The sequence below is a fragment of the Scyliorhinus canicula genome, chromosome 10 (genome assembly GCF_902713615.1).
Source record: "Scyliorhinus canicula chromosome 10, sScyCan1.1, whole genome shotgun sequence".
NCBI classification, from domain to species: Eukaryota; Metazoa; Chordata; class Chondrichthyes; order Carcharhiniformes; family Scyliorhinidae; genus Scyliorhinus; species Scyliorhinus canicula.
Genome location: NC_052155.1, coordinates 7833712 through 7859927, shown reverse-complemented (window position 1 = coordinate 7859927; position 26216 = coordinate 7833712). Strand labels below are relative to the sequence as shown.

Sequence of the window (26216 nt, the reverse complement as noted above, 5' to 3'; positions counted from 1 at the left end):
CCAGGGGGTCTTTCTAAAATTAATCAGGGGCCACCCATTTGAGACGGAAATGAGGAGAATTATTTTTCTCTTGAGGTTTGCAAATCTCTGGAACTCTCTTACCGAAAAGGTAGTGGAAGCAGAGTGGTTGAATAATTTTAAGGCTGAGCCAGTTAGATTCTTGATTAATGGGGTGGGGGGGGGGGGGGGGGGGGGGGGTTGAAAGGTTATCGAGGGTCGGCAGGAATATGGGGTTGAGGTTACAATCAGATTAGCAATGATCTTATTGAATGGCAGAGCAGTCTCGAGGGACCGAGTGGCCTCATTAGTATGTTCGCATTCTTCAAATCTATGCCTGGAGTCTATTGGCACTCTGGTTCCATAGTCGGAGGTCGATAAATTCATCAAAATGTCCAGGCAGGTTTTGAGGGGGCGGGTAAGTGAAAAGATTGTTCTGAAGCTTGACAAACTTTTTTTTAAAATAAATTTAGCGTACCCAATTATTTTTTCCAATTAAGGGGCAATTTAGCGTGGCCAATCCACCTACTCTGCACATCTTTTGGGTTGTTGGGGCGAAACCCACGCAGACACGGGGAGAATGTGCAAACTCCACACGGACAGTGACCCAGGGCCGGGTTTCGAACCCGGGTCCTCAGCGCCGTAGGCAACAACGCTAACCACTGTGCCACCGTGCTGCCCTGAAGCTTGACAAACTTGATAACAAGTGTGATAAACTCTGGGTTATCACCCAGCAAAGTGGAGCGTTCATTTTGCGTCGAGGACACGGGAAGGTGTCACAATTGAGACGGGCTATACAAAGCAATTGGCTAAGCATCGAAAATGCAGCTTCACCTGGCGTATTAGCACAGATACCACGGGCTCGTTTCTCGTTTCTGTTGTGCTGATGAACTTGCGTGTCCTGTGATTTTCATGTGTTCCCCCCCCCCCCCCCCCCAGCAGAGTAAACTAGAGCAAAATAGATATTCTGGAGTTTCCAAATTTGTGAGCGATAGTGGTGGTGCTGGTTTTAATTAAAAAGAACTTGCATGCCAGCGATTCCCCCGAGAAGGGGAGGCTTTTCAATCCAGCTTCACCCGAGATGCTATCTGAATGACTCTCTCTTGCCGGGGGGCTTCTGGTTTCTCTCATTTGTGAGAACTTGTTTGAAGAGTGAGGGGGGGGGGGTGGGGGGGGGGGGGGGGGGGGGGGGGGGGGGGGGGGATTGCGATCCAATGGAACGGCGATCCGGAATGCGCTGTCTGCAAGGATGGTAGAAGCAGGTTCGGAAGCAAATTTCGAACGGGAATTGGATCAATCATTTAAGGGAGTTTGGATTTGGATTTGTTTATTGTCACGGTTACCGAAGAAGTATTTTTCTGCGAGCAGCTCAACAGATCATTAAGTACATGGGAAGAAAAGAAAATACATAATAGGGCAACACAAGATATACAATGTAATGTTAGTTTTAGAATTAATTTTTAAAAATTAGAACGAGTATAAGTTAAGTAAAAAGTGGATCTGTTGGGGAGAGCTCGCAGAGAGTCTCCTCGCTCCGGCGCCATCTTGTGGGGGGAAATCATACGAGTGGATAACACTGGATGGGCAGGCACTCTTTCCTAGGGTGCAGGGGTCAGTCACTGGGGGTCGTAGATTTAAGTTCAGTGGGGCAACGTTTAGAAGAGTTGTGCGGGACAGGTTTTTTCTTTACGCGAGTGTCTGGAACATGTTGCCTGGGGAGGTTGTGGAAGCTGATACATTAACGGCCTTCATAAGGCATCTCTACAAATACAGGGATAGGATGGGTATAGAGGGATACAGCACAAGGAAGTGCTGATAGGTTTTGGCCAAAGGTTGTATCATGACTGGCACAGGCTTGGAGGGCCTGCTCCTGTACTGCATTGTTCTTTGTTCACTTTCTTTCAACGTGCCAGCACAGAAATTATGGGTTGAATGGCCTTGTATGATTCTGTCAAATAGCACTTCAGAAAAAAAGACTTGGTGCACATTCCCTTCACACTCGCAATACCAATTGTTTTGCTTCACATTTTTGTATTTATATTTGAACAAAGTATTTTGCGAGATGTTAGTTAGCATATATAGGTTTGCAGCAGTATAGTTGAACATGGCCCTTCAATCAATGACATTTCACATTGAAAACATTGTGTGTAGTGTGTCAAGCAGATGGTTATTCCATCTTTAACTTCCCAAACCTAGGGAGATGGGTGCATAGAGCTCTTGTCACTGGACTAGTAATCCAGAGGCCCAGGCTAATGCTCTGGAGACGCAGGATCAAATCCCACCATGGCAACTGGTGGAGCTTGACTTTAGAATTAGAATTAGAACAGTACAGCACAGAACAGGCCCTTCGGCCCTCAATGTTGTGCCGAGCAATGATCACCCTACTCAAGCCCACGTATCCACCCTATACCAGTAACCCAACAACCCCCATTAACATTATTTTTTTAGGACACTAAGGGCAATTTAGCCTGGCCAATCCACCTAACCCGCACATCTTTGGACTGTGGGAGGAAACCGGAGCACCCGGAGGAAACCCATGCACACACGGGGAGGACGTGCAGACTCCGCACAGACAGTGACCCAGCCGAGAATCGAACCTGGGACCCTGGAGCTGTGAAGCATTGATGCTAACCACCATGCTACCGTGCTTGGCCATTTAGTTAATTAATAATATCTGGAATTGAAAGCGAGACCATAGTCATGGTGCTTTATTATTGTAAAAACCCATCTGGTTCACTAATGCCCTTTGGGGAAGGAAATCTGCCGTCTTTACCCGATCTGGCCTACATGTGACTCCAGACCCAGAGCAATGGGGTGGACTCTTAACTTCCCTCTGGGCAGCACTGCAGCACAGTGGTTAGCACTGTTGCTTCACAGCACCAAGGGCCCGGGTTCCATTCCCGGCTTGGCTCACTGTCTGTGGGGAGTCTGCAGTTCTCCCCGTGTCTGAGTGGGTTTCCTCCGGGTGCTCCGGTTTCCTCCCACAAGTCCCGAAAGACGTGCTTGTTAGGTGGATTGGACATTCTGAATTCTCCCTCTGTGTACCCGAACAGGCGCCAGAATGTGGCGACTAGGGGCTTTTCACAGTAACTTCATTGCAGTGTTAATGTAACCCTACTTGCAACACTAATACAAATTATTATTATTAAAAAATGGCCGAGCAAGCCACTCCGTTCAAAGGGATGGACAAGAAATGCTGACCTTGTCATCAACGCCCAAAGCAAAAAATAAATTTGGGCCTGCTGGTTTGCTAAATACCTACCCAAGCCTTGAGCACTGAATGTTGGAGTCCCAGCATCTAGTGCATGGATCAATGAGACGCTGATTGTGACAGACCTTAACAGTGAGCTCAGCTTGGGCTGTACTGTCAGGCTAATATATGAGCAATATCTTGTGTATTATCTCCCTGTCTGTCCCCAGTGCTATGCACACAGGAACGCAGTGTCATCGTCTGACTCTGAACCATCATTCTCCTGACAGCATTGACGCTTTGCAAAGGATCAGATGATCATGTTTCTTTTGTGCTTGGGCGAATCGAAAGAGAGAGATTGGAAAATTCAATTTAGTTTTGAAAGATAACATGATCGCGCTGAATGGCGGAGCAGGACTTGGGGGTTACACGATCGACTTCTGCTCTTGTTTCTTTAAAGCAATGCAGCTTCAGTTCCGATAGAATAGATTTTTGGGGGGGGTGGGGGGGTGGTTAATACTGTCGGGACCCAGGTTCGATACTGCCATGGCAGATGGCGAAATTTAAATTCAATAAAAGTCTGACATCAAAGTCTTAACGATGACCATGAAGCCATTATCACAAAAGCCCATCTGGGTCGCTCCTGTTCTTTGGGGAAGGAAATCTGTCATCCTTAACCTGGTCTGGCCTACATGTGACTCCACACCCACATCAATGCCTCTGAAATGGCCCAACAAGCCACTCAGTTCAAAGCCAATTAGGGATGGGCAACAACTGCTGGCCCAGCCCAGCGATGCCCACATCAAATGGATAAAAGGAAATGTTACCTTGTTTTGAAGTGACTGCTCAGATTGGTTTTTCTTTTTTGTTGGGTGTTTGAACTGATACAATGTAATTGTTTTCCAGAGTACAAGAGAAACAGTAGCAGGAGTAGGCCACATGATCCATTGAGCCTACGCCGCCTTTCATGATCTTCAGCCTCCACTCCATTTTCCCGCCTGTTTTCACCCATATCCCATGGCTGGGATTCTCTGACCCTGCGACGGGTCGGAGAATCCCCGGGAGGCACGGGAATCACCTCTCCGGCACCAAATTTTGGGCACGTGCGGGGTTGCCGCCGCGCCGGTCGGGGACGTTGAAAGCTCCCCCCCCCCTGGTTAGCACAGTTGCTTCACAGCTCCAGGGCCCCGGGTTCGACTCCCGGCTTGGGTCACTGTCTGTGCGGAGTCTGCACGTTCTCCCCGTGTCTGCGTGGGTTTCCTCCCACAGTCCAAAGATGTGCAGGTTAGGTGGATTGGCCAGGATAAATTGCCCTTAATGACCAATAAAAGTTAGGTGGGGTTACTGGGTTACAGGGATTGTGTGGGCTTGGGTAGGGTGCTCTTTCCAAGAGCTGGTGCAGACTCGATGGGTCGATTGGCCTCAAGCACTGTAAATTCTATGTAATCCTCAGGCTTCTGGGATAGAGAATTCCAAAGATGCACAATCCTTTCAGTGAAAACATTTCTCCTCCTCTCGGTCCTCCATGATCGGGCCCCTTAACTTGAGAATGTGCCCCCATGTTCCAGGTTCCCTAATCAGCAGAAGGAATCTCTCAGCGTCCACCCGATGGAGCCCCTACAAATCCTTGTACGTTTCACGGTGATCACCAGAGAAACATTCTCTATAAACGGATTGGAAAACTTAATTTCGACAACCTATGTCGATTTACATCTAAAGCGAGCTCTGAGTACCAAATTCATTTTTTCCAATTAAGGGGCAATTTAGCGTCTTCAATCCACCTAGCCTGCACATCTTTGGGTTGTGGGGGCGAAACCCACGCAGACACGAGGAGAATGTGCAAACTCCACACGGACAGTGACCCAGAGCTGGGATCGAACCTGGGACCCCGGCGCCGTGAGGCAGCAGGGCCTACCCACTGCGCCGCCGTGCTGCGTGTGTGCGAGCTCTTTTTCATTATGTAACAGCGCAGAGGCTTAAACTGTTTAATTTTGTGTCCGCAGTTCTATGGCGAAGTGCCGGAAAACCGGATTGATATCATCATATCGAACTTGACAATAACGGATAACGATCAGCCTCACACGTCAGCCTGGAATACGATTTATAAAATAACCGGTGGAGATCCTACAGGACACTTTAGTGTGCCGACTGATCCAATCAGTAATGATGGCCTGGTCACAGTTGTCAATGTAAGTAACGTGCTTCTGTTTCAGAATTTAGCTAAAAACTCTCTTCCGCTATTGGCTAGGGTAAGAGCAGAGGAAGCCAAATCTGGAGCTTCACCACAAAATGTTTCAAAAACAAAATATCATCTCCTTTCTGCATTTTTCTCAGCCCACCGCTTATCTCTTCAGCTGCACCTCGCACTCTCCCGTTTTCCAACCTCTTAACGAACATGGTGACTACGGAGAAGAATGCATGAGATGGTTTTCCCGTTACCTTCCTCCCGTGTGCTTAAAGGGGAAGCGCACCTCCTCGTCAGAATGATTCCCCCACCTGGGAGTAGCGGTTGTCCCCCAAAGTCCTAGATCTTTCACCTTCACCATCTAGAAATGCACTGGCCATGAGCGTGAGCCCTGCACCTGGGCCAAAGATCTCAAATGACCCTACTTTAATGCTCCTCCATGTATTCTCTTGGGTGTTTTGAGGAGCAGCGTTCAGCCAAACACGGATAGAGTGCACCCTCGCTGCCAAATTAAAGGGTTGCCTCAAGACAGAGCTGGCGCTGTGCAGATTTTTTTTTTTGGTTGAAAAAAAGTGGAAAATTAGCCAAAGCTGCCAGGCCGCTATCGTGAAGTGACAACCTCTTCACTGGACAACCAGCAGGTCTAGCTATCAACCCATGACCATAGCCCATATGGGAGCTGGGTGGCAGTGGGGGTGGTCTCTCTGGGTCGATGGAAAATTCCAGAAAGGTTCTGCCGCGTGGCCTGATTGAACGGAAAAAATGAATGAAAATCGCTTATTGTCACGAGTAGGCTTCAAATGAAGTTACTGTGAAAAGCCCCTAGCCGCCACATTCCGGCACCTGTTCGGGGAGGCTGGTACGGGAATCGATCCGTGCTGCTGGCCTGCCTCGGTCTGCTTTCAAAGCCAGCGATTTAGCCCGGTGCTAAACCAGCCCCTATATGAGCCATTTAGCCCCTGCGGTACAAAAATAGCCTGGAGGCGGGACGTTGACAGACCAGTTCTCCGATCCACGGCAACCTGATGGCCTCCACTCCCACGGTTTGCAAATTCGTCCCTAAAACTTTCACAGCTGGAGGACTCCAGAGCAATATCGGAAGGTTGATAACTCTCTAGCAGTGAGACATGTCAAATTTTCCCAGAATTCATGGAGAATTCCAAAGATTCACAACCCTCTTGAGTGAAGAAATGTTTCCTCATCGCAATCCAAAATATCTGACCCCCCCCCCCACCCAACCTTAAAGCCTGTTGCCGCACAAAAGTCTTGTCAACCTCCGTTTCAAATTTTCAATTCAATTTTCCACAGCTTTTGAGAAAGAGGATTACAGATTTCCATTACCTATTGTGTGAAGCGCGTCCTGGCATCAACTCTGAACGGCCTGCCTCTAATTTAACGGTCATGTGTCCTTGTTTCAGACCCCCACCCCCCCCCCCCACCCAACCACCACCAGAGTAATGGGGTAGATAGAGAGAAACACACATTCTTTCAAATGTGTCGGGGTTCAGGCCAGAACTGTATGTAACGGGGAATATAATTTCAGATGTTTTCCATCTCCCTGAATTATGGAGCCTTTGGTACCTGATCATAGAATCCGTACAGTGCGGAAGGAGGCCGTTGGGCCCATTGAGTCTGTACCGACCCTCTGAAAGAGCACCCTACCTAGGCCCACTCCCTACCCTAACCCCCATAACCCCACCTCACTTGCACATCTTTGGACTACGGGAGGAAACCGGAGCACTCGCAGGAAACCCACATAGACATGGGGAGAAAGTGCAAACTCCACACAGCCAGTCACCCAGGCCTCTGCGTGCTCTGGTTTCCTCCCGCAAGTCCCGAAAGACGTGCTATTAGGTCATTTGGACATTCTGAATTCTCCCGCTGTGTACCCGAACAGATGTTGGAATGTGGCGACCTTCCCGTGTTTCCTTCCCGTGGTGGAATCCAGAATCCTCTCATTTTAAGACCACTGTTTTGACAGAATGTTTTCTGAAGGTTGATGGGCTGCAGAACTCTCTTCCACAAAGAGCAACGGAGGGTGGGTCATTGAATACATTTCCGGGCGTATTAGACAGACTTTTGACCGTTGCGGGCTATGGGGGGCCAAGCAGGAATATGGAATTGAGACCGAAATCATGATCTTATCGGAAAGTGAAGCAGACTCAATGGGCCGAATGGCCTACTCGTGCTCCAATTGCTTAATGCCTCTCGAGTGGTTGGAAGACTCGCTTAAAAGTCTATTATTCCCAGGATTTTGTCTTGTTTTGTCAGATTTTGGAATAATTGTTTTTTTTAAAAAATCATCTGTAATGGTACTAATTCTAAATGGAGTTGTATAATTTATATAAACGATTAAATATAAGCTGTAAAGCTGGTAATCTTTTCCAAAGTATTCAATTAGTTCAGATAATGAGTGAAATGAATACAGTGGATGCGAGTGGCGTAAGATATAATGGGCCAGATTAACTGGTCAAGGCGTCTAATTTTCTGTCTGTGGAGTCCTGCTGTGCAACAAATTAGCCGCCCATGTTTACAAGCAGAATGTATTTCACAAGTAGTTCAATGAATTTTAACCCATTTTTAGGATGTGTGTATCTCCGGTGCAGTACAGAGCACAGGTCTTTGAGCAATGTCATTTCATTTTTAAAAAAATATAAATTTAGAGTACCCAATCCATTTTTTCCAATTAAGGGGCAATTTAGCGTGGCCAGTCCACCTACCCTGCACATCTTTGGGGGGGGCGAAACCCACGCAAACACGTGGAGAATGTGCAAACGCCACACGGACAGTTACCCAGAGCCGGGATCGAACCTGGGACCTCGGCGCCGTGAGGCTGCAGGGCTAATCCACTGCGCCACCGTGCTGCCCTGCAGTGTCACATCTGTCGTCCTTTTTAAAGACAAAAAAAATAAATTAAATTTCACCAGTTGTTGGGAAAACCTTTTTTGCCATTTACCGAGCTTGTAAGATGTAACCAGCTGTAAGATGTCATGCGGTAAAGTGAACTGGGTTGAATTTCTGTAGACGGTTACAGCTTAGAAAGAGACCATTCAGCCCATCGTGCTCGTGCTAGCCCCATAACCGCCCTTTTCACCGGAGCCCTACGCTCTTTTCTCTCCCAATGATTGTCCGAGGAAGGAGCTGCGCTCCGAAAGCTAGTGGTTCGAAACAGAACCTGTTGGGCTTTAACCTGGTGTTGTAAGACTTCTTACTAGAGCTTCTGGTCAGAGGTAGCGGCATTAGGACTATGTCACAAGACATTACAACGAATTGGCCATTCTGCCCATCTGTCGCCATGCTCCCTCATTCTTAAATAGGAACAGGAAGAGGCCGTCCCCAGTTCCTGGAACCACAATTTGTTGGGTTACAGCTGATCTATATCGTAACGTCCCGTACGTTGTCATTGGTTCAGTAATCCTCAGTTACCCGTGCCAACGAGAATTCCCTCGTCCTGACCTCCCAATCCTCACCGGAGGAAATAGCGGCCGGTATTCTCTGGCCATCGGGATTCTCCTTTTCCCGCTGGCAGCGCATCCCTCCCCTGCCGTGGGGTGGCTTCGATGGTAATTCCCATACAAATTCCCATACGCCTGCTGCTCCATTCAAATAAGGCTGTGGCTGATCTGATTGGGACCTCGACCCCACATTCCTGCCGACCTCCCCTTCCCCGATATCCTTCTCGCCCCCCTCCCCCCACCCCGTTAATCATTGAGCCATCAGACCTCCTCGTGGGAGCTTGCTGTGCAGAAATTGGCAGCTGCATTACAGAGAGCTATGCAAATGCAAGACTTTTCTTTGTGTGCGCTGTGATGGGATTTCCTGCTGGCTTCTCCATCTTGATGCTCGGAATTAAATTGTTATTTCTGTAGCTCTTGTGTAGTGGCAGCGGTGCATATTTTAACGTGACTGTGCAAAGCACATTATTCACGGGGATCATGTAGGATTACGGTTACAGAGCTGATAGAAGAGATAAAGGTCAGCCGTTTAAGATGACCCACAAAATATTTGATGTGTTACTTAATTTGTTGATATTGTGATGTCAACATTCAAGGAGGTTAATTATGCCCTAGAAATGTGTTTTGTATTATTTCGCTGTCATAAGTTGAGGAATTAAAAAGGCCAAGCTGAAAAACAGTTTGGCATTGACATGCATTATTTTCAGCAGACTTTTATTTTTGCACCTTCTTAAGATGCTGCTTCTTTTCCTCCCCCCTTCTCTCGCAGCCTATTGATTATGAAACTAACAGAGCCTTTGTACTGACGGTCATTGCTGTAAATCAGGTGGCTTTGACAAAAGGCATTCAGCTTCCTCCTCAATCAACCGCCACAGTCTCCATTACCGTTATTGATGTGAACGAGAGCCCGCATTTTGTCCCAAATCCCAAACTGATTAGGCAGGAAGAGCGTCTCCCGGCAGGCAAGCTCCTCACAACCTTCACAGCTGACGACCCGGATCGATACATGCAGCAGACTCTCAGGTACGCTAACCTCCTTGTGTGGTGTTTTGCACGCGCCCGTCTTGTCGGCAGACCTTGTCCGCTTGGGCGCCCCAGCTTGGGAGCTGCTCCGACCAGGGGGATCTGGTATCACGGTATCTCGCACCTCATTTTTTAAAATAAATTTAGAGTACCCAATTCATTTTTTTTCCAATTAAGGGGCAACTTAGCGTGGCCAATCCACCTAGCCTGCTCATCTTTGGGTTGTGAAACCCACGCAGACACGGGGTGAATGTGCAAACCCCACACAGACAGTGACCCAGAGCCGGGATCGAACCTGGGACCTCGGCGCTGTGAGACTGCAGGGCTAACCCACTGCGCCACCGTGCTGCCCTCTCGCGCCTCATCTTGCTCCAACTTGCCGTAACTGGTCTGCAACCGCTGCGATGTCGGACTCCCAACCAAACCCAGTTCTGTTGTCCGCCACTTTACCCTCTCAAAGAGATCCCTGCCTTTTAAGCTCTGATCAAATGGCTGACATTTTATCTTCTGGGAGTCACTTTTTTGAGTTTTTATTGCTGGTACCTCTTCATTAATCTTCGCATCTGTATATTGAATGCTGAGCATTCCCATTACAAGGTCCATAATTTTATCCCACCATCTTTACTCGCAGACAGGGGCTGAAATTCTCCCCTACCCAGCGGGGCGGGGGGTCCCGGCGTAGCGGAGTGGCCGCACCTTTAGGGGCCAAGCCCTCACATTGAGGGGCTAGGCCAGCGCCGGAGCGGTTGGCACCACACCGACTGGCGCCAAAACCGGCAACAACGGCCTTTCGCGCCGGGGCTGGCCGAAAGGCCTTCGCCGGTTCGCGCATGCGTCGGTGTGTCAGCTGCCGCTGACGTCACCACAGGCGCATGCACGCTGGGGGATTCTCTTCCGCCTCCGCCATGGTGTGGCAGCAGCGGAAGAAAAAGAGTGCCCCCACGGCACTGGCCCGCCCGCCGTTCGGTGGGCCCCGATCGCGGGCCTGGCCACCGTGGGAGCACCCCCTAGGGTCCGATCGCCCCGCGTGCCCCCCATCCCCCACAGGACCCCGGGGGCCTGCTCGCACTGCCGATCCCGCCGGCACAGAGGTGGTTCAAACCACGGCGGCGGGAGAGGCCTCTCAGCGGCGGGACTTCGGCTCATCCGGGCCGGAGAATAACGGCAGCACAGAAACCTGTAGCCTCCCGCCGGCCCCAGCCATTCTCCGAGGTGGGCGGCGGGATTGGCGGCACGCCGACTTTTTGCGGGTGGGAGAATTCTGGACATGGCAGGGGCGGGATTCTCGGCGGCCCCGGGCGATTCTCCGACCCTGCTGGGGGTTGGACAGACCGGAAAGGGGGAGAATGTAGCTTCTTAATCAGGTTTTGCCTTGTTACCAACTCGAGGGTTATTCTTTTTGTCATAATCTTTATTGTCACAAGTAGGCTTACATTAACACTGCAATGAAGTTACTGTGGAAAGCCCCTAGTCGCCACACTCCAGCGCCTGTTTGGGTACACGGAGGGAGAATTCAGAATGAACAATTCAACTAACAGCACGTCTTTCGGGACTTGTGGGAGGAAACCGGAGCACCCGGAGGAAACCCACGCAGGCACGGGGAGAATATGCAGACTCCGCAGTGACCCAAGCCGGGAATCGAACCCGGGACCCCAGAGCTGCGGGGAAGCAACGGTGCTAACCACTGTGCTACCGTGCCGTCTATGTTGACACGCAAAATTACTTCTGGCGATCTCTGTCCTTCGCGACCCTAGCGTGTTGTTATCATTCGTTCTGAATGGACAAACGTATATGTTCCAGTGTGACATCGTTCAGCCTCCACTCGCATATTCCTTCCAACCACCACTATTTTTTTCAATTGTTTTCTTTTTGTCACTCTTGCTCAGTTCATATTCTACAGTTCCAGGCGCACCCTTCCTGAAACCCATGCCTTTTTTCCCTGTTTCCCTGAAAATATTTCTCCTTCAAGAATTTATCCAGCTACCTTCTGAGTTGCTGTTTAATCTGCTACCAATACCCTTACAGGCCGCAGGTTCCAGATCCACGTTAAATTTTGTTTCTTATTCATTCTTGTGGCATAAGGGCTGGTTTAGCTCAGTGGGCTAGACAGCTGGTTTGTGATGTGGAGCAAGGCCAGCAGCGCGGGTTCAATTCCCATACCAGCTGAGAATTCTGAATTCTCCCTCTGTGTACGTGAGCAGGCGCCGGAATGTGGCGACTAGGGGCTTTTCGCAATAACGTCATTGCAGCCGCCTTGTGACAATGAAGATTTTTTTTTGAGGCTGGCTTTCCTCTTTATTTATTGAAGGACCATTTTTCTCTCTTGTCAAATTTCTTCTTTCTGAACCTTCCCGCTGAGTTTTTTTTTAATAAATTTAGAGTACCCAATTATTTTTTCCAATTAAGGGGCAATTTAGCGTGGCCAATTCACCTTACCTGCACATCTTTTGGGTTGTGGGGGCGAAACCCACGCAGACACGGGGAGAATGTGCAAACTCCACACAGACAGTGACCCAGGGCCGGGATTCGAACCCGGGTCCTCAGCGCCGTAGGCAGCAATGCTAACCACTGTGCCACCGTGCTGCCCCTACCTTCCCGCTGAGTTATGGCTCCTCGCTGAAGCGAGATGTTTTTGATGCCCAAAGATAAGCGGCCATATTGGGGTGAGGCAAGTTGGCGTGGCCTTTGGCTGGGGAAGGTATTGCAGCTGAAACCCCCTCCGGTCTTCAAACAACCAAAAAGGCAGCCCAACACCATTCAGTGTATACACCTAATCAGGCATCTGTACAGTATACAAGAAAAGACCAGTTAATGTTTCGTGGGGAGGGGTGTAGCCCTTTGTCTGAGGGGGCGATGCAGTGTCTGAGGTGTCATCTGTTGGGTGAAGTATTAAACTGTTGCCCTGTCTGCCCTCTGGTGGATGTAAAAGATACCACTTCGCAGGAGAGCAGAGGAATTCTTCCATCTATTTTGGTCCGCATGCGTCAATCAACCAATATTGCTTCATTCATTTCAATGCTTGCTCGGCCCATCCCCAGAAGGTGATGGGTGAGCTGCCATCTTGAACCGCTGCAGTCCCTGAGGTGTAGGTACACCCACTGTGCTGTTAGGGAGTACACCCACCGTGCTCTAAGGGAGTTCCAGGATTATGCCCCAGCGTCAGTGAAGGAGCGGCCGATATATTTCCAAGTTGGGGTGGTGTGGGGCCTGGAGGGGAACCTCCAGGTGGTGGGGTTCCCACCTGTCTTGCTGCCCTTGTCCTTCCAGGTGGCAAAGGTCAGGGGTTTGGAAGGTGCTGCTGAAGGAGCCTTGGTGAGTTCCTGCAGTGCATCTTGTAGATGGTACACACGGCTGCCACTGTGTGTCGGTGTTGGAGGGAGTGAATGTTTGTGGAAGGGGGAGCAATCAAGCGGGGCTGCTGTGTCGTGGATGGTGTTGAGCTTCTTGAGTGTTGTTGGAGCTGCACTCATCCAGGCAAGTGGAGAGTATTCCATCGCACTCCTGCCTTGGGCCTTGTAGGTGGTGATTGAATCATTGAGGGGCCAGTAGGACTAAATTGAAGAAAATTGGTCTTGTAAGCAGAATCATTTTTATTCCTCCCCACCATTTTGTTTTTAGCCAGATGCCCTCGGCTGCATTTTACTCCTGGTTAAGCCATATTAACGAGTTCCTAGTGTCGATTTTTTAAAATTAACTTTCATTTGGTGCACCTGGTGTATCCTTTGAATTTTTAATGCGCCGCAGGATAATGTCGACTGCTTCGTTATGTCTTTTTATTTAAATATTTTAAAACCAGTCCACTAAGTATCCGATTTCCAGAGGAAATGATCTTGGCGTTGGAAATGTCACATTGTCCCATTTCCTCCGCAATTAAATTCTGATGGCACAGAATAAATTTTAGCCTCAAGCGGTTAAAGATTTCATGAATATTTATTCAACGTAATGGAGCCGGCGTTTCATTGCACTGAATACATTGGGGAGGACGGGTCCTTGAGATGCTGAAAAGCAGAGCCCATAGGCATGGCTGCCGATTGCAGTAGCGGGAATAGCATTATTCAGCCGCAGTTGAATTTGAGGAGGAGTTTAGTGACTGCGGCTCCAGCGCTTTAGCAGGATGGTGACGCCAAGAAGCAAAGTGGCACCCACGTTTTGTCAATGAGTGCTGCAACAAATTCTCTCCGAGGAAGGAACAAGGCTGGTTTAGCTCACTGGGCTAAATCGCTGGCTTTTAAAGCAGACCAAGGCAGGCCAGCAGCACGGTTCGATTCCCGTACCAGCCTCCCCGGACAGGCGCCGGAATGTGGCGACTAGGGGCTTTTCACAGTAACTTCATTGAAGCCGACTCGTGACCAGCGATTTTCATTTCATTCATTTTCAACATCGTGCCCCTTGACTGACCCGCCAACCACTTAACAGTAACACCCTGGAGGGAAGCTGCGATTGGGCTACAAGAATGCTGGCCTTGCCCACAGCACTTCAATCCCGTGTGTGATGTTCTTTGTCTTATTTATTTCATGACTGTTGGCGTAGTGTTCACAGAGACCACAAAATAGCTTTAACTTAAAAAAAGCTATAAATTTGTTAACACTTCTAACTTGGATTCAACACGTACGCCTAAAGAATACCCACTTAAATCTACACTCAACTACAGCTAATCACACTACCAATTTAAACTATGATCTACACTCACTTACGCTATCTGCACTCCTGACTCTCTCGCTAACTCCTGCACACACTTGAAAGTGGAGTCGCAGGTGGACAGGGTGGTGAAGAAGGCATTCAGCATGCTAGGGTTTATTGGTCAGAATATTGAATACAGGAGTTGGGACGTCTTGCTGAAGTTGTACAAGACATTGGTAAGGCCACACATGGAATACTGTGTTCAGCTCTGGTCACCCTATCATAGGAAGGATATTGTTAAACTAGAAAGAGTGCAGAAGAGATTTACTAGGATGCTACTTGATGGTCTGAGTTATAAGGATAGGCTGGGACTTTTTTCCCTGGAGCGGATGAAGGCTTAGGGGTGATCTTATAGAGATCTATAAAATAATGAGGAGCATCGATAGTCGACATCTTTTCCCAAAGGTAGAGGAGTCTAGAACTAGAGGGCATAGGTTGACGGTGAGAGGGGAGCGATACAAAAGAGACCAGAGGGTGGTGAGCATCTGGAACAGGCTGCCAGAGGCAGTGGTAGAGGCGGGTACGATTTTGTCCTTTAAAAAGCAGCTAGACAGTTACATGGGCAGGGTGGGTACAGAGGGATATGGGCCAAATGCGGGCAAGTGGGACTAGCTTAGTGATAGAAACTGGGCAGCATTGACAAGCTGGGCCGAAGGGCCTGTTTCCATATGACTCCCCAACAAGGCTTGGCATCACTGCCTTATATAGTTGTAACTAGCTCCATCTAGTGGCTACCCTTGACACTTCATTAACCCTTAAGAGTTCTGACAGTTATGATAATACCACACCAAAAGAAATACATTTTTAAAAACCTGCATCCCAAGGCAGTTCACGGGAGTATGGTCAGGCACAGAGGTCAGATGAAGAGATATTAGAACAGGTGAAAGAGAGAGGCTAGAAGAGCAGTTAACGAGGAAAGAGTTTTAGGCAGGGATCTCCACAGCTTTAGGGCCTTGGTTGTCAATGGTGAAGTGCTTGAAATGGTGGATACCCAGAGGGCTGATTGACCGGAATTGTAGGGCCGGATTATAGAAGGTGAGAATTTTAAAATTATTGTTGCTTAAGCGGGAGTCACTGTCGGTCAGTGAACGCACTTGACCGTCATCAATGCTTCCGCTTGTGGGTGAGTAAGGGGTCACCCATTTAAGGCAAGCGGGTCGTGAATTCTTGTATTCTTGTCCATTTAAGTATTTTCAAGGCTGAGAGAGGCTGATTTTTAAGGGAATCTAGAATTATGGGGATCAGGCAGGAAAGTGGAGTTAAAGGTTATCACACCAGATCAACTTAAGATCTTGCTGAATGGCGGAGGAGACCTGATGGGCCGAATGGCCTACTTCTGCTCCTGCATCCTTATGGCCTTCTGATCAGCGAAGCCTGCGCCCCCCCCCCCCCCTCAAAAAAAACTTTTCTCCGCTCGGCTGGGGAAAGCTGTTTCTAGTTAACAAAAGAAAAATGCCGTGATTATCTTGTTGTGGTTTCCTTTTATTAAAACACTGGTATGTCTAGCCCAGAAAATTCCTGGCAAGAGTCGAGCTTGCCTAAAAACAGAAAGTGCTGGCCATACAGAGTTAGTCAGGCAGCATCTGCAGAGTGAGGAGCAGGCTTAATGTTTCGGGTCGCTGACCTTTCAGACGAGTCGAGTATTGCGGAGATCAGCTTTCCAGCATCCGCGGTTTTCCGCTTTTGTTGGAAGGGTTGCCCTGTGATGAGTAGAATCCTCCCGATGCATAAATACCTCTCGTCTCCCAACCCCTCCCGTACACCTCCAAGGTACTGATTGGAAAGACAGCCTTGCGTTTGTATAGCGTTTATTGTTTTTTTTAAAGTGTAGCAAAATGTTTTGAGGCCCATCATCGGAGCGTCATCAAATAAAGATTTGACGCCGAGTCACAGCGATATTTGAACAGAAAGCCAAACCAGAGAGGTAGATCCAAACCAGAAAGCTAACCCTACAGTCAACAATGTTTGTGGGAATGCCGGGCCCCTCCCCAGCCCACAACACTGCGTTCCCATGATGATATTTTTTTTAAATGTTTTTATTTCTATGTAAAGCCTTTTGTGTGCAATAAATCTGGCTTTACTAAGAATATTTTACTAGCAGACTACAAGGAGGCAAAAAGAAAAAAAAACCCGCTCTGGACTGATGCCTAATTAGTGTTTTGTTGTAAAGTTTTATTTTTAAACAGATGTGTTGCGTCGCTAGTGAAGGGGAAGCTTACAGGGGAAGGAGCAAGGGAATGGGATCAGTTGGGCCGCTCTTTCACAGAGCTGCTACAGGCATGATGGATGGGCTGAATGGCCTTCGCTGGATGGTTCGGATGTAATAAGTAGCCCGAGGTACGATCTAAACCATTTTTTTTTTTCTCCCCCCTTCAATTTTTAGATATTCAAAACTATCGGACCCGGCAAACTGGCTCAAGATCGACCCGTTACACGGTCAAATTAGCACAATCGCAATGCTGGACCGAGAGTCCCCCTACGTAAAGAATAACATGTACAACGCAACGTTCCTGGCATCTGATAGCGGTATGTGGAGCAAGGTTTGCCTGGTTGTTGGGTTGGGAAAACAAGCTGTGTGCTAATCTCTATTTTCTAAAGGTATGCTGACCTCAGCACTTGGCAACACGGAGTATAACCGTAAAAGCTGTACTGATAAAGCGATGCAGATGTTGTTCCAATTTCACTTGAGTGTGCAATATTTGTAAACTGTGGTGAGCAACCTTGCATTTTTGAGGGAACATAACATATTTTTCTTTGTTTCACAACACTCGGTCCTTCTCTTCGCTTGTCTGAAGTTCAGCTGGTCGCAGTCACCGTAACTCTCATGAGTAGAAATAGATTTTTGCCAAACCACTGGCCTGCCTCCATTCTGCACCCCCCCCCCCACCCCCCCCATTACCCTTCCCAATGAAGTCAGTGATTAATGGCCATTCGCCAGAGGAACCTTGTCGTTAACTGGCCTCAAGATGAGCCCTCGCGGAACTAGTCTGGCGCAGAGATGCACACAAACATATGCAGTAGGGTCAGGAGGAGGCCATCCTGCCCCTCGAGCCTACTCCGCCATTCAATAAGATCGTGGCTGATCTGATTGTAACCTTCAACCCTCCTCACCCCCCCCCCCCTTGTTAATCAAGAATCTTATCTGGATCTGCCTGGAAAATATTCCGCTTCCCTGCCTCTACTACCACTCTCTGTGGAAGAGAGTTCCATGGACTTAGACCCTCTGAGCGAATAAGCTCCACACATCTCTGTCTTAAATGAGTGACCCCTTATTTTTAAGCAGCGACCCGGGGGGGGGGGAGGTAGAGGTAGTGGTAGGGACCCAAAATCGTTTTGGATGCTCCTGCTCCTGATAGGAGTTTGTGTGAGCCAGCCAGTCACGTCAACCCCGTTGGCTTGCCCCAAGCCACGGCAACTGGTGAATGACGACTGGACACTACCTCCAATCCGCCCCACGGCGTCTTCCTTATTCCGGCAACCACGTCGTATCCCGGGAGATGCGAGCATCTTGAAAAACAAAAGCAGAGCCAGAAGAGAAGGGAAGGGGCTGATGGTTGGGAGGAATCCTCTCCAACCTCCTCCGCCATGGCCTCGAGTCCGGGAGGTCACAATAACCATGTAGACATTTGAAATGATGTGCTCGCTGTCCCAGTCAGGAGCCAGTGCACCTCCCTCTCGATAGCAAGAAAGTTCCCGTTGTGTTCTCCCGACTCATGGAAATTGCACCTCAATTACTCTCGTGCCCCCGCCCTCAAAGAAAGCAATGGCCACCATGACTATCAATAGTATGCTTTGGGTTTGTGCTGACCAGCAGAGGCTCGCACTCTTGGACTCCAGAGGAATAGAACGATATTGAATCCACTGAGGAAGTGGAAATGTGAATGAAGATCGGTCATTGTCTTATTGAATAGTGGAGCAGACTAGAGATGCCATATGGTCTACTCCCATTCCCCGTTCCAGTGTTTAAGGGAGTGCGATGGGATGATCCCTACTTGTCCTGAACTGCAGTACCCCAGCTTGACATCATTCAGGAGAAAGCAATCCATTTGACGGACGCTCCATCCGCCATTTTAAACATTCACCCCCTCTGCACTGATGCACAGTCATGATGTGGAGATGCCGGCGTTGGACTGGGGTGAGCACAGTAAGAAGTCTTACAACACCAGGTTAAAGTCCAACAGGTTTGTTTCAAACAGTAGCTTTCGGAGCACTGCTCCTTCCTCAGGTGAATGAAGAGGTTTGTTCCAGAAACATAAATATAGACACATTTAAAGATGCCAGACAATGGTTAGAATGCGAGCATTTGCAGGAAATTGAATCTTTACCGATACAGAGATGGGGTAACCCCAGGTTAAAGAGGTGTGAATTGTCTCAAGCCAGGACGGTTGGTAGGATTTCGCAAGCCCAGGCCAGATGGTGGGGGGTGAATGTAATGCGACATGAATCCCAGGTCCCGGTTGAGGCCGCACTCATGTGTGCGGAACTTGGCTATAAGTTTCTGCTCGGCGATTCTGCGTTGTCGTGCGTCCTGAAGGCCGCCTTGGAGAACGCTTACCCGGAGATCAGAGGCTGAATGCCCTTGGCTGCTGAAGTGTTCCCCGACTGGAAGGGAACATTCCTGCCTGGTGATTGTCGCACGATGCCCGTTTATTCGTTGTCGCAGTGTCTGCATGGTCTCGCCAATGTACCACGCTTCGGGACATCCTTTCCTGCAGCGTAAGAGGTAGACTACATTGGTCGAGTCGCACGAGTATGTGCCGCGTACCTGGTGGGTGGTGTTCTCACGTGTAATGAAAAATGAAAATTGCTTATTGTCACGAGTAGGCTTCAATGAAGTTACTGTGAAAAGCTCCTAGTCGCCACATTCCGGCGCCTGTCAGGGGAGGCTGGTACGGGAATCGAACCGTGCTGCTGGCCTGCCTTGGTCTGCTTTCAAAGCCAGCGATTTAGCCCAGTGAGCTAAACCAGCCCCTGATGGTAACCAATGATGGTATCCGTGTCAATGATCTGGCACGTCTTGCAGAGATTGCCATGGCAGGGTTGTGTGGTTTCCTACTAAAATGGATAACCTCATTTGTCAACATTGTATTCCATCTGCCAGACCCTAGCCCATTCACTTAATCTATCCAAATCTCTCTGCAGACTTCCGGTATTCTCTGCACTTTTTACTTCTTGTATAGAATCATCTTAAGATTGGATTGGTGTTGCACACTTGTGGGGGTGGTGCACACTTGAGTATTGCTCAGAGCTCGACATAAATCTCTCTCTGCCTTCGTCTCATTTTTAAAATCTAACCCACATCGGGAAAGTTGTCTGGTTGACCAAGTTAATGAAGGGTTTAACCGTGCTCTACATTTCTTTACAGATTGGTACCGGTGCGATTGGAGACAGTGTGAGTGGGGATGGGCATTTAGACTGTGTTGTGCTGTGGGTTTATTATGGTTGGTCCTTCCCTGCACAATCTCCTTTTGAACGATGCGTTCAAGGACGAATCATTGAAAGTGATGTGGTGATTTCATGCCAGCAATTCATTTTGATGGGAGTGTAATCACATATGGTACAAGAAACATTAACACTCCTCGGGACAAAGATGGATGATTTAACTTGTCTGTGGAGTATTATTCCTCGGGTACCCGGCCATCTGGTGTGAGTCCTGCTTGTGTGATTTACTTTAACACTTGCTGAGTTATGTGAATATGGACTCCTGGATAAGAAGATGCTGCTTGATGTGTGTGCGTGTGTTCAAAAGGGTTCCTTGCAATGTTTTGGGAACGACTATTCTGTCTAACGCCAAATGGATGCCTGATGTCCCTCTGTTTTAAATTGGCCAACATCGGGAGTGTACCATTTGTAAAGGAGATTGGGTGTGCTAATAACCCCCCCCCCCCTTCCCTCTGTTTTGTACAGGTATCCCACCTGCCAGTGGGACGGGCACCCTGCAAATCCTCCTGCTCGACGTCAACGACAATGCCCCTGAGGTGTTCCCCCAAGAGGTCTCCATCTGCGAGAAGCCCGACCCCAATGCCGTTAACATCAGCGCCATCGACACAGACATCGACCCAAACACCGGGCCCTTTGCCTTTGAACTCCCCGACAGCCCAGCTGATGTGAGAAAGAACTGGAGCATAACCCGACTGAGCGGTGAGGCAAACCAAACCCTCGGCTACTTCGGTAGCAAATAACGAGCGCGCTTTCTCTGTCGGGCGGGGGGGGGAAGAGCGACTTGCATTTGCATAGCACCTTTCAGAACCACTCTCTCGCGGAGCGTTCCCAGCAGTCTAGTGTTTCAATGTCGTGCGGCAGCAATGTGACCGGCTGGTTTATTTTGTGATCTTAATCGTTTGAGGGATAAATATTGGACAGGACACCAGTGAGAACTCCCCCGCTCCACCTCTTCATTGTGGCCATGGGATCTTCCTCCAGCCACCTGAGAAAGTAGCCGGGCCTCTGTTTAAACCTCGCTCAGACTGTGTTGCTGCATTTTACTGTGTCCCTCTGTCTCCCCCTCAGACCACAGCTGGAACACTGGTGTACAGTTTTGTCTGAAAAAAAGCCGTGAGTGCGTTTAAAGATGTTCACGCAATTAATTCCGGGGATGGAGGTATTGTTTAGACCATACGACATAGGAGCAGAATTAGGCCACTCGGCCCATCGAGTCTGCTCCACCATTCAACCGTGGCTAATATTTTCTCATCCCCATTCTCCTGCCTTCTCCCCATAACCCCTGATCCCTTATTGATCAAGAACCTATCTATCTCTGTGTTAAAGCCACTCAGCCATTCGGCCTCTACAGCCTTCTGCGGCAGAGTTCCACAGATTCACCACCCTCTGGCTGAAGAAATTCCTCCTCATCTCTGTTTTAAAGGATCGTCCCTTTAGTCTGAGACTGTGTCCTCTGGTTCTAGTTTTTCCGACAAGTGGAAGCATCCTCTCCACGTCCACTCTATCCAGGCCTCCTAGTATCCTGTACGTTTGAGAGAATCATAGAATGTACAGTGCACAAGGAGGCCACTCGGCCCATCGAGTATGCACTGGCCCTTGGAAAAAGCACCCTACCTAAGCCCACACCTCCACCCTATCCTTGTAACCCAGCAACCCCACCTAACCTTTTTTGGACACTAAGGGGTAGTTTATCATGGCCAATCCACCTAACCTGCACATCTTTGGTCTGTGGGAGGAAACCGGAGCACCCGGAGGAAACCAGCGCTGGCAAAGGGAGAAGGTGCAGACTCCGCACAGACAGTGACCCAAGCCGGGAATCGAACCGGAGACCCTGGCGCTGTGAAGCAACTGTGCTAACCACTGTGCTACTGTGCTGCTCTGAGATGCCCCCTCATCCTTCTAAACTGCCAACGAGTACAGACCCAGGGGAAATGTTGAGCTGGTTGAACCTATACCCAGAATGAGTGAACTTACGGAAACGTGTTGCGACCCTGAGGGGGTTTAACAGGGTGGATACCCAGAGGATGTTTTCACGTGTGGGGTAGACTAGAACTAGGGGACCCGGTTTAAAATGAGAGGCTTCCCATTTCGGATGGAGATGATGTTTTTTTCTTACTGAGTCGCCCGAATGTGGAATTAGCTTCTGCAGAAAGCAGTGGAGGGTGACCTTATTCAAGGTCAAGTTAGGTAGGTTTTTGGTGGGCGAGGGAGTCTAGGGTTATGGGGTCAGGCAAGAAGGTGAAGTTGGGACCACAGCCAGACCTTATTGAATGACAGAGCAGGCTTGATGGGCCCGATGGCCTACTCTGCTCCCAAGTCCTTTGTTGCTATGAGTCGCAAGGTTCCAGGTTCCCATTCTGCACCAGACCTTGAGCGTAGAAGTCCACACCGACCCCCTCGCCCCAGGACTGCGCTGCCGTGTCGGATGTGCCGTCGCTCGGACCAGACATGAAGCCGAGACCCTATGTAAAAGGTGCCGGAACATTCTTTCGAAAAACAGTACTGGAATTGTGCACCGTGTCCAGGTCGATACTTAATCCCTCCATCAATATCGTTACAGTGGAGCTTCTGCTTATCCTCACCGTTACTGGGTTTGAGAGATCGCTCCAACAGTGGCGACCCTGCCTCCAGCTGCCTGGGCCCTCCGCTCCTGAGCTTCTACCATTCTCTCTCCTCCCATTCGAACTCTCCTTGAAACAGGCTCCTTTATCAGGTTTTTGGCCACCTCCTTATGATCTATGTCACGATCTATGTGATGGCACTCCTGTGAAGCACCTGACCGTGTGTAACTCTGTTAACTGTGTTACGCGAGAATGTAAAAATTGAAATAAAGTTACAATGGATAATTCGTGTCTCTCGCCCTTCCCCTGTCCCGTAATAGTTTTGTGAAAAAAGTGCATGTTTGTTGGCTTTTCTCGTAACTCCCTGCTATTTTTTAAAATTAGGCGATGATGCGCAGCTGAGCCTGAAGATCGGAATCCTCGATGATGGCATCTATGAAGTTCCGATAATGATTATGGACTCGGGGAATCCTCCCCTGTCCGCGACCTCCGTGCTGCTCGTCAAGGTCTGTCCGTGTGACGAAAATGGCGACTGCACTTCGGTTCAGGCAATCGTCGCAGCTGGCTTGGGAACTGGGGCAATCATTGCAATCCTCCTGTGCATCATCATATTGCTCAGTAAGTAGCCGGGGACCCATTGTCGTTCAGTTGTTCTCGTTTAGGTTTGGCGCTCTCCGCCTCGTCGAAGTGATGGTGTCCTTGAGAGCAGGCCGCCGGCAGTTAAATGAGGCCTGAATTGTCACCAACTGTTCATCAATATGGAGGACCCGAGCGTAGCTGTGTGGGCGGGAATTCGAATGCTGACTGTTGTGACTCGGTAATGTGGAACTGTCGGTGGAGCCTCCTCGAGTCTGTGCCGCCTTTCAATCCCACGGGGAAACTGAGGGGAGTTTGTTTCCCCCAGAGAGTGACAACGAGGTGCTTGAGGTGAATCACGTGTAGATGTATTTAAGAGGAAGCTAGATAGACGCGAGGCTGGGGGGGGGGTGCGTATTGAAGAACGTGTCAAAATGTTTGTTCAATCAAAGCATTCGGAGAAGAATCAGACAGTTATCCGAAAAGGAGGAATGTGCTGGGTTACGGGGAATGGCACTGGGTGAGTTACTTGTTCAGCGAGCCGGCACAGGCAGGCGGGGCCGAATGGCCTCCTGTGCTGTAACAATGCTGTGGGTGTTAAACAAAGAGATGGACGTTGGTTCAGGGCAGGAGTATCATCGACGTGACCGTCTGCGCTGTAACACTTGCCCAATAACGTGCAGTTAGATCGCGGGTGAGTTGCTCCCATCTACCCCTCCTTGATTCCATATCCCTTAACAACCTAACCCAACAAAAACTTAGCAACCTCAGCACGGGGGGAGTGAGTTCCTGATTTCCACTTCCCCTTTTTTGTGTGAAGAAGTACTTTATTTTTTCTTTCTTTCTTTCTTTCCTGCAATGTGGGCATCGCTGGCATTTGCTGCCCATCCCTAATTGTCCTTGAGCAGAGTCTGGGATCATGCCTGCGTCAGCCAAAACGAACTAGCCGTCTGTTCTAATCCCACTTTGATCCTGTGGTCCGTTGCCTTGCAGGTTCCAGCGCTGATGTAGATCCAGGCACCTTTCTAAATGAGTTGAGCGTTTCCGCCTCAACCACCAATTTAGGCCGTGAATTCCAGACACCCACCACCTTCTGGGTGCAGGTTTTTCCTCGTGTCCCCTCTAATCCTTCTACCAATCATCTTAAATCTGTGCCCCCTGGTAATTGACCCCACAACGAGCGGGAAACATGTCTTTTCAGTCCACCCTGTCTAGGTCCCTCATAATTTTGCAAACCTCAAATAGGTCACTCCTCCGCCTCCTCTGATTGAAAGAAAACAACTCCAGCCTATCCAATCTCTCCTCATAAACTGCAATTCTCAAGCCCTGGTAACATTCTAGTAAATCACCTCTGCGCTCCCTCCAGAGAAATGATGTCCTTCCTGCAATGTGATGACCAGAACTGTGCACAATACCCCAGCTGTGGCCTCACCAGAGTTTTATATAGTTCTAGCATTACATCCCTTCCTTTGTATTCAACACTTCGCCCAATAAAGGAACACATTCCAGATGCCTTCTTGACCACCTTGCCCATCTTCAAGGACATGCACTCCAAGGTGTCCCACTTTCTCAACCCCTCTCAATATCTTCCCTTTTATTGAATATTCCTTTGCTTTGACTGCCCTCCCCAAATGCATTCAGCGGAATTCTCTGGCGGAATCCTCCGGTTTATGACCATCTTCCCCCTGCAGCAGTGCTGCCTGACATTGACTGATAGAATCCCTACAGTGCAGAAGGAGGCCAGTCAGCCCATCGAGCATGCACCGGCCCTCTGAAGGAGCACCCTCACTTACGTCTTGTGTCCTCTCATTCTCGACCCTGCCATCAATGGGAGCGGTTTCTCCCTGCCTATCGGGGTAGCACATGTGGCTAGCACTGTGGCTTCACAGCTCCAGGGTCCCAGGTTCGATTCCCGGCTTGGTCACTGTCTGTGCAGAGTCTGCACGTTATCCCCGTGTGTGCGTGGGTTTCCTCCGGGTGCTCCAGTTTCCTCCCACAGTCCAAAAAAGTGCAGGTTAGGTGGATTGGCCATGATAAATTGCCCTTGGTGTACAAAATGGTTAGGAGGGATTATGGGGATTGGGTGGGGATAGGGTAGAAGTGAGGGCTTAAGTGGGTCGGTGCAGACTTGATGGGCCGAATGACCACTTTCTGCACTATGTTCTACCTGCTCTCTCTCTAAACCCCTCGTGGTTTTGGGCGCCTCCTATCAAATCTCCTCTTGCCCTTCTCTTCAAAAACAAAAAATCAGCTCCAACAATCGTTCCGCTGAATCTTTGTAATGGTGACCAGCAAAGTAGGCAGAATTTGAAGTGGGGTACGACTGGAACTTTACACAGCTGTACTGTAACTTGCCCCTTTTATATTCCATTCCCCGATAGATAAACACCCATTGAGCCTTTTTAATTATTTGCTATGCCTTTCCTCTAGATGAAGTTCATAGAATCCCTACAGTGCAGAAGGAGGGCATTCAGCCCATCGAGTCTGCATCGTCCCTTCGAAGTACCACCCTACCTAGGCCCAATCCCCCACCCTATTCCTGAAACTTCACCCTGAGGGGGCAATTTACCACGGCCAATCCGCCTCACCTGAACATCTTCGGATTGTGGGAGGAAACGGGAGCACCCGGAGGAAACGCACGGGGAGAACATGCAGACTCCACACAGGCAGTGACCCGAGGCTGGAATCAACCCACTGTGCCGCCCAAGCATCTTAATATTGGCTGATCACCGAGCGTAGGAAGGGCTGGTGCATGGAGACCTGGCCCTTTGGTTGCCATCCACCCTCTCCCGACTGCCTGCCGTGTGACATACAGCCCTGGCTCAGATTCCATTAGCTGTGGGTCAAAACCCAGACCACAGGTGCCATTTTGCAGATGGGGGTCAAGGACCCGTCTGCCTTCTCGACTGGTTATACAGGATCCAGCAGTGCTATTTTGAAGAAGGGCAGAGGGGTTAGCCAGGCTCCGTTGACCATTACCCCATAGCAGACGTCACCAGAGCAGATGATCTGACCACTATCGCAGCGCTGTATGTGGGAGCTTGCTGTGCACAAATTCCGACGTTACAACAGGGGCTGCAATCCAAAGTACTGCATTGGCTGTAAAT

General features: G+C 49.3%; 1 protein-coding gene across 1 annotated transcript in view; it reads left to right on the top strand.

The window, feature by feature from the left end:
* Positions 1-26216, top strand: part of LOC119972214 (cadherin-2-like) — an 87424-nt gene that overhangs the window by 41883 nt on the left and 19325 nt on the right. The window contains exons 8-12 of the mRNA XM_038808581.1: positions 5191-5376; positions 9597-9850; positions 16914-17056; positions 20438-20671; positions 22918-23151. Coding sequence (XP_038664509.1) covers positions 5191-5376; positions 9597-9850; positions 16914-17056; positions 20438-20671; positions 22918-23151 — 1051 coding nt within the window. The remainder of the gene's footprint in view (positions 1-5190; positions 5377-9596; positions 9851-16913; positions 17057-20437; positions 20672-22917; positions 23152-26216) is intronic.